The sequence below is a fragment of the Xenopus laevis genome, chromosome 7S, assembly GCF_017654675.1.
Source record: "Xenopus laevis strain J_2021 chromosome 7S, Xenopus_laevis_v10.1, whole genome shotgun sequence".
NCBI lineage: Eukaryota > Metazoa > Chordata > Amphibia > Anura > Pipidae > Xenopus > Xenopus laevis.
In genome coordinates, this window is record NC_054384.1 from 75094408 (window position 1) to 75110441 (window position 16034).

Below are 16034 nucleotides of genomic sequence, written 5' to 3' on the forward strand. Positions count from 1 at the left end.
GGGATGTACCAGGCAACAACACATTTAACTTTCAAAGGTTAAACTCTCATGTTGGCCAGAGCTGGACAACCGGAAGGGCCCACTATCCTGCCTACTCTGCTTTCTTGTCAAATGTTTATCTCACTATTTTCGGGTGTTGCTAAGCTGACTTTACATTGCACAAATCCCAAACCCTTAAGGGTATCCTAAATGCTTCACAAAAGCATAATTGTGCTCACCATAGAGGTCAAAAAATAGTTTTCTTGCCAGATCTGACTTGCCTTCCACTTTTCCCTACTTGAAGCAATACATGCACAAAGGTGTGCCCAACATCCAGAACACTTGTGTTTAAACTTGCACAAGGTGGCCCTGTACTGCCCCATGTCTTGGTCCTGGTCACACTGCCTGTGGCTTCGTCAGACCCCCTTGGCTGAGAGGTTGTGATGTCTTAGATATCTGTAATTCCTCCTCGCTTTTTCCAGATTGCGGCTCAGAAGTTCCTGCTGCTGGTTTTGGATTCACTTTGCTTCCTATTTCTGCCACCACAGTAGCTCCATGCTCACATCATCCGGCAGCCATTGAATCAATCCTGTTTGCACTATGCTGCTCTATTCCTGGTCCTCCTTCCCACTGGAAAATAACTGTTCCCATGACTGAATACAACTGAATACAGTTAGGACTCTCATAAAGTCATAACAATGTCATAGTCATAATTAGTTGTTCCCTATTAGTCCATTGCATCCTACACCTTTTGACTTTTAAACAAAAAAAACTCACATGCTTTATAATCTGCCATGAATTTTCCAGCTGTCTCAGCTGTGATCCCACCATTGCTCAAACTAGGTTGGTATGCATACAGAGGAGGAGGTAATATAATATGGAATATTGGTGATTCAACAGAACCATGTGCAATATGCAAATTCATAACATAGATTGAAATGTGAGGTATATAAACATGGAAAATTATTCTAGGAATGTAGTACAGTATACAATCCTGTTTTAGGTGGTTGATTGTAGTTCTGTATTTTCTGAAAGATTTTGCAAGACTTACACAATCTTAAATTCACCCTTTTAGGACTGATGGTTATCCTTTCTAAGAATCTAATATTTCACTGAAGGCTACGTTTATGCTGAGCCTTCATACTGCTTCGTATGTATGGGTGATGAGATGCACAGATGTATTTATCACTGGCTTGCAGACACCAATTTGTTTTGGAACACATTTTAGATAACCAAGTGGAACTGATTTATGGAGCTACGAAACCATTTGAAACAATGTCACTGTTAAGACAGAAAATTTGAAAAGGGCAGAAAAATTGCTTGCAGTGAGTACTTTCTTCCATATAAGATAAGAATCAAGGGAATTTATTTTATGCAAGGTACAGAACACTTTTCATTGCCTGCAATGTTTCACACTCCATTTCCATTTCATTTAAAGACATTTTTGATATTTATTCCTCTCTGTCTCTTGAGGGGCATTTTCTGAGGACCTTTTAATTAGCTTTTTCATTTAATTTAATTACAAGTCTGTAACAAGATGCAAACCTCTAATAACTCAAACATTCAAAATGACATGTTATAGAGCACACATTTCATTATATGTGTGGAAATATAACTGATCGGAAAAGTGTTATATTAACCAGGCACACAGATATAGATAAGTAAAGTTGTATGGTAATACTACTCTCTATTGCCAAACAATCATATTTTGCCATAGTAGTATCTTCACATTCATCTGATCCAAAGTGCTGGTTCCTTTTTGTCCCACATCTGCTGACCCTCTCTGCTCTCTGACAATCCAAGATTGCTGAATACTTTCAGGAAAAAGAAGACATTGTCGAAATGACATGCAAGGATATGCTGTCCTGGACAATGCACATACAAACAATAGATTTTAAAGGGGTAGGGCATGCACAGTACCACCCAATGCCTATTAGAACCTTTAAAGGATATGTAAAAATAATGGGCCAGATTCAATTCAGTGAGAAAAAGTTATCTCTCGCTTTATCATGTGAAAACTCATGGACTAGATTCAATTCAAGGAGAAAAAACTTTTATCCAAATTCAGTTCCAGTTTTTTTCCCATAGACTTCAGTAAGGTTTTCATGTGATAAAAAATTAGATATGTTTTTCTGAATTGCATCTCAAATGTAATGCCGTCCATGAGTTTTTCACATGATAAACCTTTTTCTCACTGAATTGAATCTGCATCATTGAATGATATATTGTTATGTGTACTAAGCTCTTTTAAAATTTACATGAATGATTTTTTTTCTGTTTCAAAGCTGTATTAAGCTGTTTAATAACTGTTAATATAATCAGAATGCTCAGATAAGAGATGTGAAAGGCCATGTGAGGAGTCTGATCTCTTTTGTGAGCAGAACAACATCACAACAGTTTTCTGTTTTCTTTCTGAACATATATCTCTGACCATACAGTCAGAGGAACTGACCAGCAGTTGGCCCTGTGTTTACAAAATTCACTATAGTTACATATTACATAGTGAAGTTGGGTTAAAAAAATACAAAAGTCCATCAAACGCAACCCCCCCCAATGAAACCGCAAAAAAGATTCCCTGACATCCGTCTATAATGTCCTCTAATGTACTTGTATCATTAATCATGTTCCCTCACAAGATCCCACCTTTGCAGTCGCATACATAACTGATACAGTCATGTATGCAAAGGCCAATGTAGTCAAAACTAATGGTCTACTTTTGGGGGGGGTCTTATTTTTCATACTTTAATTACATCCAACTCCAGCCACTGAAGTAATGGCAAACCCTTTGCCAGTAGGTTAGTGTAATGTTAAGAAGCAAAGTACCACATGTGAGTAGTGATGGGCAAATAAATTCGCAGAAAAATTCCCTTGCGAAAATTCACCGGCGTCAAAGCCGCCGCACGTCAACACATTTCGGACACCCATTGACTTTAACTCCAGCATTGACAGGAATTGAAGCCGGCATCAAAATTCGTGTTTCGCAAATTTTTTGCCATTTCACGAATTTTGCATTTTTTGGCGAAGCGAAACAGGAGAAATTCGCCCATCACTACATGTGAGTGAATGAGACCATTTTACTGCTGCATTCCCATACCACATACATATTTGTTATCATCAGCACAAATCAAATGTATTGATAGGACAAAAATGTGACTATGTAATATGACTGAAAAATAAAAGTCATAATTTAATCTTCCTACTGGGTGTTTGACACATTATGTGCATGATAAGGGTGGGAGTAGTATAGGGCTGATTATTATTTATACATCCTGCTGTGTTTTGAATTGGTGTAACTTCTAAACTGAGAGTGTAGCTCCCTGGGATTGTCACTGGAAAACTTTGCGCAAGACAGCACTTTTTCTGATTCTAATAAACAATGTCCTAGTCTTTTCTCTAAAAAAACTGCTTCTTAATAAGCATTGAGTTCTAATTGCTGAAACTGTATACAATGAAACCGTATTGTGAACATGGTTGTATTTAACCCTTTAAGTGCCAGCAGAATTTCACATTTTGGTTACGCGAAATGCCAGCTGTTTTTGTAACATTTTGTGCTCTCTCACTTTAGGGGCATTTTCTGAGGGGAAACCTATAGTTTATCTAGGAAAACTATACATTGTTTTTTTCGATAGAAACTGAGCTTTCTAAATCTGCCTGAGTTTTCATGTATTTCCACCTGTGCAAAAAAATTTATAGTGCTAAATACCAAAAAAAAAAAAAGAAAAAATACAATTTTTCATAGTATATCAATTTATACCAGAAAAATATTTTATTTTACGGATGAAAATCCAACTGATTTGGAAAGCCTTATGTCTCTCGAACGTGCCAATACCAGATATGTATAGTTTTAGGGAGATTTAGGACTTCTGTACAGCAAAAACTCCCAGCAGTATATTACCGAATTTTGAAAGGCAGAAAACGGCATGCTTTAGATTCCAAGGCAAAAAATCCTGAAACAGTAGGTTTAACCCAGAAAACCATAAATTTTTTTAAAGTACACATTCTGCCGATTACAAAATGGGTAACTATGTCTCTCTACTCCCACCTACCAAACATAAAAGCTTGTCTGAACATAGCGGTTTTTCAAAAAAAAATTCAAAATTCTGAAAAATCATTTCAAAGGTTTTATTTTGCTGCTCCGCATATCCCAAACTATATTAGGTACCAAGAAAAAGCACCTGAAATATGATTGCCAGGGGTCCACTGAACAGTTTGATACCCATTATGCATAGGTTTACCAAAGTATCTGGCATTTAGAGACACCAATATGAAGTTAGCACATCCAAATTGTTCAGGACTTTACTTCAGCGAATGAGAAATCAACACATTGACTGAATTTTTTGTGGGGTAAAAACACAGAAATATATGTTTACCCCCCAAACCCATATATTTTTGGAAAGTACACATTCTACAGAATCTAAAATGGGTACCCATGCCTTTCTGCTCCAAACTACTGAGTCGCAAGGCTTTCCCAAAATTGTCGGTTTTGGTGAAATATCTGAAAATTGCCTCAAACCTTCAACTTCCCAGCACCATATCACCCATGTATCGTTACGCACCAAGAAAAAGCACCCTAAATATAATTGCCAGGGGTCTTCCAAACAGTTTGGTGGCCTTTGTTCATAGGTTTACCAAAGTATCTGGCATTTAGAGGCCTCAAAATGAAGTTAGCGCATACAAATAGTCCTGTGGGTAACTTCATCTAATGAGAAATCAACACATTGACTGCATTTTTGTGGGGTAAAAACACAGAAATATATGTTTACCCCCAAAACCCATATATATTTGGAAAGTACACATTCTACTGAATCTAAAATGGGTACCCATGCCTTTCTGCTCCAAACTACTGAGTCGCAAGTTGTCGGTTTTGGTGAAATATCTGAAAATTGCCTCAAAGCTTCAACTTCCCAGCACCATATCACCCATGTATCATTACGTAATAAGAAAAAGCACCCTAAATATGATTGCCAGGGTCCCTCCGAACAGTTTGGTGGCCATTGTGCATAGGTTTACCAAAGTATCTGGCATTTAGAGGCCCCAAAATGAAGTAAGCGCATACAAATAGTCCTGTGGGTAACTTCAGCTAATGAAAGATCAACACATTGACTGCATTTTTGTGGGGTAAAAACACAGAAATATATATTTACCCCCCAAACCCATACATTTTTGGAAAGTACACATTCTACAGAATCTAAAATGGGTACCCATGCCTTATTGCTCCAAACTACTGAGTCGCAAGGCTTTCCCAAAATTGACGGTTTTTGTGAAATATCTGAAAATTGCCTCAATGCTTCAACTTTCCATCATCATATCACACATGTATCATTACGTATCAAAAAAAAGCACCCAAATTGTGATTGCCAGGGGTCCTCCAAACAGTTTGGTGCCCACTGTGCATAGGTTTACCAAAGTATCTGGCATTTAGAGGCCCCAAAATGAAGTTAGCACATACAAATTGTCCTGTGGGTAACTTCAGCTAATGAAAAATCAACACATTGACTGCATTTTTGTGGGGTAAAAACACAGAAATATATGTTTACCCCCCAACCCCATATATCTTTGGAAAGTACACATTCTACAGAATTAAAAATGGGTACCCATGCCTTTCTGCTCCAAAATACCGAGTCGCAAGGCTTTCCCACAATTGTCGGTTTTGGTGAAATATCTGAAAATTGCCTCAAAGCTTCAACTTCTCAGCACCATATCACCCATGTATCGTTATGCACCAAGAAAAAGCACCCTAAATATGATTGCCAGGGTTCCTCCGAACAGTTTGGTGGCCATTGTTCATAGGTTTACCAAAGTATCTGGCATTTAGAGGCCCCAAAATGAAGTTAGCGCATACAAATAGTCCCGTGGGTAACTTCAGCTAATGAAAGAGCAACACATTGACTGCATTTTTGTGGTGTAATAACACAGAAATATATGTTTACCCCCAAACTCATACATTTTTGGAAAGTACACATTCTACAGAATTTAAAATGGGTACCCATGCCTTATTGCTCCAAACTACTGAGTCGCAAGGCTTTCCCAAAATTGACGGTTTTTGTGAAATATCTGAAAATTGCCGCAAAGCTTCAACTTTCCAGCATCGTATTGTCCATGTATCATTACCAGCATAAAGCATCCTAAATATAAACATAGGGGTCTACTAAACAGTTTGATACCCAATGTGCATAGATATACCAAACTATGTGGCGCACAGAGACCCCCAAATGACAATAGTGTATATACATTTTCACGGCTGACGCGCTGGCTGCTGCAATATAACCACCCGGTGTGTATATTATGCGACATTAGACCACCTAACAGTACAGAGACCCCAGAAAACCATATATTTTCAGAAAGTACACATTCTGACGAATCCAATATGGGTAAATATGTGTTTCTACTGCAAACTGCCAAACTGCAAAGCAATGCTGAACATAACATTTTTTATCAAATTTCTGAAAATCGTCAGTATGCCCCACATTTCGTAACGTATCAGCATAAAACATCCTAAATATGAACGCCAGGGGTCTACTGAACACTTTGATGCCCAATATGCATAGATATACCAAACTATGTGGCGCACAGAGACCCCCAAATGGATATATAGTAGATAAAATTTACAATGCAAAACAAAATAAGGCAGTAAAGAGTGAAATGCAAAAAAATACAATAAAACCACAAAAATCAATGTTTTTTTTCCAGACTAGTGTTATCGGCCGTCAGAATCACAGTATGAATATTTTAGCTGGGCCAAACAGGTTATACGGCTAGAAACAAGTGAACACAACATATGCAGAGCTGAAAATGCAATAAAATGGCTAAAAATTCAATAAAATGGCTAAAAATGCACCAAAATACCCAAAATTGCAATATAATCACCGTACACACAAAAGGTATTGCACAGTACGGTTAGTGAATACGCTATTCGTAATGGCAATAAAACATTTTTTTCAGCCAAAAAATGAGACGATGCGATAAGAAAAAAAAAAAAGCCACAATGCCATGTATGTGCGTGTGCGTATGTACAATTGGTAAATTACATGTTACATGTGCGCGTGTGTATGTGTGCACGTGTGTGTAAGTGCAGTGAGTGTAAGTGACCCCCCCAATCCCCAAAAATGTATGTTTAAGTGTGTGTAAGTGTGAATCTAAGTGTGTATTACTGTAATAAGTGTGTGTTGGTGTGTTTGTGTGTGTACTTGTTGCACTAACCTGAAAAAGTCGCTGGAGACTGTTGCAGGCGATCTGGAAGGGCCCCAGGAAGAGATCTGCGTCGTCATCCGTGTCGATGTGCTGTGGGGTTGGAGCTGATCTGCGCAGTGTAGGCTGCAGCAGCAGGACACGTAAGTAACACGTGCCTGCTACTGCTTTGGGGCCCCTGGGCTATCGCGCCCCAGGGGCCACTCGATCCCCTGCTCTGCTCGTTGCCTAGGGGCAGGGGATCGAAGAGGAATGGAGCGAGCGGCTCTAACAGCCGCTCCTCCGCTCCAGAACCCGGAAGTGCTGCAGAACGTAGAATCTACGTTCTGTGGCATTTCAATTTACTTTTCCACAGAACATAGATTCTACGTTCTGTGGCACTTAAAGGGTTAATAGTCATGTCCCATGTTTTTCTTGCTATTTCAAACAATAACAATAACATATAAAAGAACAAAGAGCATTGAACATCAGGTGACACATTTCAATAACACAATACGGTTTCTCTCGGTGCAAGGCAGTACAGTTTAGTTGTGCTTTATGTCAGTAGAAGAAGATGCCTGTATACATTGTCTTATTTTTAGTGATGGGCGAATTTGTGCCAAAAAATTTGTAAACTCGCGAAACGGCAAAAAAATTGCGAAACGCCGCCGGCGTCTCGTTTTTGATGGCATCCGTTTTTTTTGATGCTGGCGAATTTTTGGCAGCAAATTTTCGCTGAGGTTTCGATGGTGGCGAATTGCGCAAATTCGCCGCAAATTCGCGCCTGGCGAATAAATTAGCTCATCACTACTTATTTTGTGTCAGCTGAAGTATACAACAAACTATTAAACTGTTTTCTTCTGTTTTTCTACTTAAACTGTTAACCAGTAACCAACTGTTTCCAAGCACTGAGAACATCAGCAGTTTGCAACATACTGTAGTTTCTTAACCTTCCATCTGTTTTTTATTTTTATCATTTGTAATTCCTAGAAAATAATGTCTTCTTCAATCATGCTGATTTCATGCTTGCCTGAATCTCAACTCAATTAACCCTAGAAGCAGTGTAGTGACAAAATGTTCTAATTGATTCAGTAGCATAACTGTAATCACCAACATCAAGCTCACTCTCACATGCATATAAATGAACTCTAAAAGCCCATGATAGTGAAAAAAGCATGCCGCTTTTTCACATTTCGCAGAACTATTTGACACAACCAAGTCATACTATAATGAACTGCAAACAATATTAGCCCACTTCATGCATTTTCCAAAAGGCCAGTCAACGGACCCATATTTCAAATCTGTAAATGAAAAGGTATCTGGGTCACCAGAGGAATGATTTTCTTTAATAGATATGCAGTTATACATTTGTAACCACAATCCAATTTATATTTAAGATATTTACTGTATCTGTTAGAGGAGCATATTTGATGTTGATTAGTATAGATCAGCTCCTAGACTCATAGATATCACCCTGACCTTGAAACAAAACAATATGTAGAAAACTAGCTACTGTATGTAGAAACAAATATGTTTGTTGATGTTTGCTGTTACAGAAAAACAGAAAACAGAGGGGTAAACAATTACAGGTATGGGATCCTTTATCCAGAACCCAGTTGTCCAGAAAGCTGTAAATGTAAGGATGGTCATCCTCTATAACCTCCATTTATATTATATATATATATATATATATATATATATATATATATATATATATATATATATATATATATATATATATATATATATAAAATATAATTATATATAGTAATTCAAATGTTTAAACATGGTTTCCTTTTTCTCTGTAATAATAAAACAGTACATTAGACTTGATATAATTAAGTGAATAAGTGAATTTTCAAAGTCAAAAACTTCAAATTTCAAAGTCATTTTTGGGTACTTCGACCATCGAATAGGCCAAATTCGACCTTTATTCCCTGAAAATGCTTTGACTATTCGACCATTCGAAAATCGAAGTACTGTCTCTTTAAAAAACTTCGACTTCTACACTTTGCCACCTTAAACTTGCCGAATTGCTATGTTAGCCTATGGGGACCTCTTAGAACCTATAGCCAGTATTTGGCTACGTTTTGAGAAGTCGAAGGATTTTTTGTAAAATCGTACGATCGTACGATTAAATAGTTCGATTCGAAGTATGATCGATGTACAATCGTACGATCTTAAAAATCCTTTGACTTCGAATGTTGGACTAGCCTATTCGATGGTCGAATTTCAAAGTTTTTTTCACTTTGAAATTTGACCCTTGATAAATCTAAGGGGCACATTTACAAAGCTCGAGTGAAGGATTCGAATTAAAAAAACTTCGAATTTCGAAGTGTTTTTTGGGCTACTTCGACCATCGAATGGGCTACTTCGACCTTCGACTACGACTTCGACTACGAATCAAACGATTCGAACTACCAATCGTTCGACTATTCGACCATTCGATAGTCGAAGTACTGTCTCTTTAAGAAAAACTTCGACCCCCTACTTCGGCAGCTAAAAGCTACCGAAGTCAATGTTAGCCTATGGGGAAGGTCCCCATAGGCTTGCCTGTGATTTTTTGATCGAAGGATATTCCTTCGATCGTTGTATTTAAATCCTTCGAATCGTTCGATTCGAAGGATTTAATCGTTCGATCGAACGAATAATCCTTCGATCGTTCGATCGTAGGATTATCGCTAAATCGTTCGACTTCGATATTCGAAGTCGAACGATTTTTAGTTCCTAGTCGAATATCGAGGGTTAATTAAACCTCGATATTCGACCCTTAGTAAATCTTCCCCTTAATGTTTAAATGATTTTTACCAGATTTAAGGTATTGACATCCAAATTACTGAAAAATTCCTAATCTGGAAAAACCCAGGTCCTGAGCATTCTGGATAACAGGTCTCATACCTGTACTCTGTGTTTTGGGTTAGTAAAAGAAATACCGAATTAAGTGCATTTTAGGAAATCGTCTATTTATTTTATATCTAAATTGTTCATGTCCTACCAATCAGTTCATGAGCTAATTAATCAAATATTCAGAAAGTGTTAGACGTTGAAAACATTGTAATATATCATTATGGGGGTCACTGCAAATGTCTCTTATATACCAGTGAAAGTAAATATGGTCACACTGACAACGCAGTTTGAAACATAACAGAAATGACCACAATATTTCAGAAAATGTTCATAAAAAATCTTTTTGACTCTTGTATTTATATTCATTAAGTACTTATAGTTTATGGTTTTTTAACTCATTTCTTTGCTTTTATATTTTCCAGGATTTGATATTATGTTTGGGGGTGCAGGGAAAAACATACTTCTGTTCTTCTTACATTTTATTCATGAGTTCCTCAACCCAACTTTACTTTGCACCCACAACCAATGCACTCATGGTTTCAGCTGTGGATAGATGTTCCCTGCTTTAATTGGATGATTCTAGAGTGAGTCAGCAATTAGCAATGCTCAACGCCAAACAGTATGGTGTAGTTGTCTGCAGCATCAAAAATGGAAGCACACTAGTAAACCATTTTTTTCCTAGAACTCTAAGAATTTTTAATCATTAACTACAGTAGAGTATTTACTACCAATGTTCCCTAAATTGGTTAAGCCATTCTTAGGTATGTTTTATAATGATATGAAGCTTTTGATGACATCCCAAAACCTACCTTCACGTGTAAATGACTATCCTGAAGAATATTCCCTGGTTTTAGATCCAAATGAAGAAGTGGGGGTTTCATGCTATGCAGAAAAGTCATGCCTAGCCCTATTTCATGAATAAAACGAAATATCAACTGCCAGCTGAGGACATGAGTTGGAAGCATTTTCTCAAATGATCCATTATCCATTAATTCCATTCCAATTCCAATGAGATTGCTGCAAATCCTATAAATCTGAACAATATAATTGAACTTAATCTTCTCCATCTTGGATGGGTCCTCAATTAAGTTGTGCAAGGTGTGCTGCAAAGATATAGAGAAGAAACAAAAGATTGTGAAGCGTTTTTTCTTTACTTAGCTTAATTCTAAATCATTGTAAAATATGTGTCCAAATTTATTTTTTAATGAACATTCTAGAAACCAATTCTTTTTTATATATAATTTTACCTGACATTCTATAACTTGCCTTTAAAAAAAGGTCATTAAACTCTGGTTTGTTGATGCTAAATTTATTGCATTCTGTAGCATACCAATGTATTTCAAATATTATAGATTCTATGGCGTATTAAGTCCCAATCAGTATTAGTATCTTTAGTAATTATTTTATTTCAGAAAAATTTAAAAACACCTTTGACTTTCCATTCACCTTCCCCCGTGTTCGAAGAATAATTCTGGTAAGTTTGTTTCTACTAAAAATCAGCGCCAACTCTACCTTTTTTCACCAGGTTCTTGGCCCCATAAAATTTTCCACTGCTTTTTTGTTAACTAGATCAGAAATCCTTTACTTAAGCCTGATGCCTGACTCTGTGAAATACATGACCTTCTATGACCTTCAAAATGCTGACACATTTCAGTCCTAGAACATGTATCCATATCAAACCGTTCAGTACAGCCTTCAGTACAGATACAGTACAGCCTTCAGTACAGATGCCCGAGGTAAAACATGCAGTGATCCTTATATAATCCAAGCTCTTGATAAATTAATGCCCTATTACTAAAACCTAGACCCCCCTCAGACTACACCCAATGTTCCCTCTAATTCCTTCTCGGCTATGTCCACAGAAAAAAATATTTTGTGAGCACATTTTAAACTTGTGTGCCCAGTTTTTTAAACTATGTGTTCAGGTAAGAATTTATGCAAAATGTTGTGCTTTCTCACTTTTTTTCTCACTCACAATTTGTTGTGTGCACAGGCCTCCAAATTTGTGTGTCGTACATGAGTGCACACCTTAGAGGGAACATTGACTACACCTCCCCTGCAATTGATTCAATGACACAGCCTATTTGAGCCTTTGCCCTATCCATAACAAGACAAGAACATTTTGGTGGGATATACAACCATGAAGAAGCCAACTGGCCCTGCTACACCCCTACTTCCCCCACATCTTACTTATCAATACTTTTACATCATCTGCCTTATCTTAATCTTGGACTTCACCTACCCCTGTCAAGTCATTCTTCCTCAGTTTTTCAGTCTCTTACTCTCTCTCTCGGGCAAATTTACTAACTGTCGCTGGCGTAACTTCGCTACATTGCTCCGTTAAGCCTGGCAAATTTGCAAAACTTCGCCAGCCTTCAGTGCCCTGGATGCAACTTTGGATTTTAGTAAATTAGTGTTGTCCTGGTGAATCTTTGCCTGGTGAAGTGTTGCGTTGTGTGCGAAGCCGTCGCTGCTGAATTTATGGAGATAAGTAAATTTGCACCATATATCTCTATATATATATATATATATATATATATATATATATATATACAGGGCTGCCATCAGGGGGGGACTAGGGGACAGTTGTCCCGGGCCCTGTGATTTTTGGGTCTTAGGGGGGTCTGGCCGCTGTACTCACGCTGTAGCCGGGCCCCCACTGCTGTCAGGAAGCTGCAGAATCGTTTGGGAGGGCGGAGCTTCTTCTACATGTCTTTCCCCTCTCCAGTTTCCCTATAGCTGCACGGTGATTGTATAAGCCCAATCCCTGTGTAGATCTACCGGGACTACTAAGCACTATAGCTCCACCCGCCCTACCCGATTCTGCAGCTCACTGAGAGCAGGGGGGGACTTAATGTTTATGTTTGTTTTTTTAGTTTATTGAACCCCTGGCCACCAATGATTTTTTTTCATTAAATTCTACGGGTCCCCTGACCACCAATGTTTTATTAAAACTTTTATGGGGGCTCTCTGTCATCACTGTTTTTTTTTAATTTATTGGGGGGCCCTGACCACCAATGATTTTTTTTTAACTTATAGGGGGAGCCTTGACCACAATTGTCTGTTTTGGGGGTGGGACGGGGACCAGGATCTGGGGTGGGGCGGGGGCCCAGAAAATTTTGACGTACGGGGCCGAGTGATTTCTGATGGCGGCCCTGTTTATATATGTCATATGGAGTCTAGTCCTGCTACAATCCTCACTGCCAAAAAACAAAAATGATTGTCAAGCAGCACACCCTGGCTTCTACTTTAGTACAGTTTGGTGCTTTGTCTAGTGGATTGGTCCCCTCCAATTTACTGGACCAGACCATGCATGGATCCACCCTGTGTGAATAAACTATATATGACTAAATAAATGCAGGGGATATCCCCACGGGGCATAGTCTTGCTAGTGTGTTGCTTTACAAAAAATAAAAAGGCAGGGCCAGCCAACCATGATAACCCTCAGTACATATGTCTGTATTTCAGTGAATTTTAAAGGTACATTAATGCTAATGCTTTAAAACTCTAAAAGGCCCTTTCCACTACAATTTCTTTTTAAAAAAAATGCCAATTCAAATATTGTAATAAGTTCTGGTCTTCTGCATTCTTCTACAGTAGTCAATTAGTGCTCACAGTGACTTGCCATAAACCATATAGCATTTGATAGTTGCATTAGGTGTTTCTCTGAGAGAATGATAGCTAGCATGCCTCATCCATTGCATGCCACTATAGTGTAATATGTCATACATAAAAATCTGTATGAGGGACACGATTGTTTAAAATTTTTTACAAGGATACAGATTATTAAAGCAATTAGACATGCTTGTCTCAAGAGGTTAAGGCATAATTAAAAACAAGAAACATCATAAACTAATCAACTGATCTAATCTCTGTCTAATCAGGGCTATCTCCTCTGTACATGCTCAAGAGATTTTTGAAGCAAAATCTTTTTTTTCCAACATCACAATACAAGCATCTGTAAGATTTCTTTTTAATGCATATTCATGCGATTTCTTGTATAAGCATAGAATTATTTCACAGAAAATACAATATACAGATGAAGCCACTTGGATTTGTGAGATAAATGCGTCATGACTCATGGTTAATTGAAGAAACTGCGTTATCTAAAGTCATCTTAACTCATTTAATGCATTTAACCTTTTCATTAGCATACCAAAGCACCATTGTGAACAATGGTGAATGCTTTAATTAGATGGGATGTTGTGACGCAGTTTTCTGTGTTAAATGAGATAAATGGGATATCTGTGTTTAGTTATTCTGTGTCAAACAGACAAACCAAAGTGGCTGCATCTGTACAGTAGGAATTCAATTTCACTTGTGGAATAATATCAGCATGGCATAATTTATATACAATTTAGTGACTGTTTTGGGGATTTTTATGTGCCACTTCTGTTAGCTTAAGAAAGGAAAAATGCTCCAACTGCAGTCTCGGTTAGAAGTGTTAATATCCTTCATACTTGCATTTTTTTCATTTGAAAAGAGTGGGAAATTTGGGCTGGAAGAAATGTGGTGGGAGTAAATGATTATTATGATTTTATTTATATATTATCAACATATTCTGCACTGCTTTACAGATTTTATGCACCATTTACATCTGTTCCAGCCCCAGTGGAACTTACAGTCTAAGTCCTGCAACATTCACAAACAGGGGTAGAGTCACTAAAGGACAAAATGGCTAGCCCTAGCGAAAATTCGCCAGCAATGCCACCCACAGGGACATCGCCAATTCACTAACAGGCGCAGGTGCCATAGTGAAAGAGACTGTCGCTAGCGTTCGGTCGTTACTCAGTAAATTCAGTAAAGTGAGTATTTTACTGAACATTACCTCTTTCACCAGAGTTGAATTCGCCACCTCAGACCAGGCAAAGTGCTAAAAAGAAACAAGATTTTCCTCATTCTTCTGTCACTTACATCATATCATATTTGCTGAAAATGCATTAAAGTTTCAAAACGCTGGCGACTTTTCCTTTTCTGAAGCGGGATTGCCTGCAAAAGTCCTAACAAACTTTTTTTGGGTAACTGACATTTCATAACATATGGAACATCCATTTTACAGTGGGCTCATGAGTAGGGCATTATATTAACTCTCTTGCCTTTATTAAGGTTCCCTGGACATTTGTAATAAAAAGTGGTAATTTCAAGCATTTCCACTAACATTTATAATAAAGCAACTTTAAATTAGCAACTTTAAATTAGCAACTTTAAATTACACACCCTATGCAAGTTGACCTAAGTGCAAGATCACTAGCGAATTTTCGATAGGCACAAACGAAAAGTCGCCAGCATTCATCGGCCAGGACGAAACTCTGCATATTAGTGAATTAGCGTAGTCATAGCACATTGGTGAACTGGTGCAAGCTGTGCAAAGCTGACGCTGATGAAAATTCTACTTTTAGGGAATCTACCCCACAGTAGGGCCAATTTTATTTCCTTTATGTTTATGAAGATTTTTATTCATCCAGGTCATTATTTATAGTATCTAGTAGAGATATACCTGCAGCAACTGGACTTTTCTTGAAAATATTTCACAATTCACCTGAGTGGCTTCTTCAGTCCCAAACCCACATAAGCACAAAGAGAACATATAAACTCCTTGCACATATTGTTCTGGCTGGAACTGAACTTGGCACCTACTGCAAGCCACTTATGCTGCACCACCATGTTAGTTAAATTACTTTGTATGCTATTACCTTAAATTACTGGACACGGTATTAACATTAATTCTGTTATTTGGAAGATACCGTATACCGTATATACTCGAGTATAAGCCGACCCGAGTATAAGCCGAGGTACCTAATTTTACCTACAAAAACTGGGAAAACTTATTGACTCTAGTATAAGCCGACCCGAGTATAAGCCGAGGTACCTAATTTTACCTACAAAAACTGGGAAAACTTATTGACTCTAGTATAAGACACAACTACAGCCCTGTCTCCCAGCAGCGCACATTCTGCCAAAGCGACCCCCCAGCGATTAACCGGACTTATTTGCAAAGTTGATCGTGACAGAGAATTGCCCAACAGATTACTGTGTGCATT

The 16034-nt window shown here is 37.9% G+C and overlaps 1 protein-coding gene across 1 annotated transcript; it reads right to left on the reverse strand.

The window, feature by feature from the left end:
- Positions 1–1328: 1328 nt before the first annotated feature.
- LOC121396159 (ankyrin repeat and protein kinase domain-containing protein 1-like) lies at positions 1329–11104 on the reverse strand. Its single transcript, XM_041570722.1, has 2 exons — positions 10803–11104; positions 1329–1793 (listed from the first exon to the last, which is right to left on the reverse strand). Exons 1-2 carry the CDS (start codon positions 11058–11060, stop codon positions 1575–1577), a joined length of 477 nt encoding a protein of 158 aa, XP_041426656.1. The 5' UTR covers positions 11061–11104; the 3' UTR covers positions 1329–1574.
- Positions 11105–16034: the final 4930 nt, after the last annotated feature.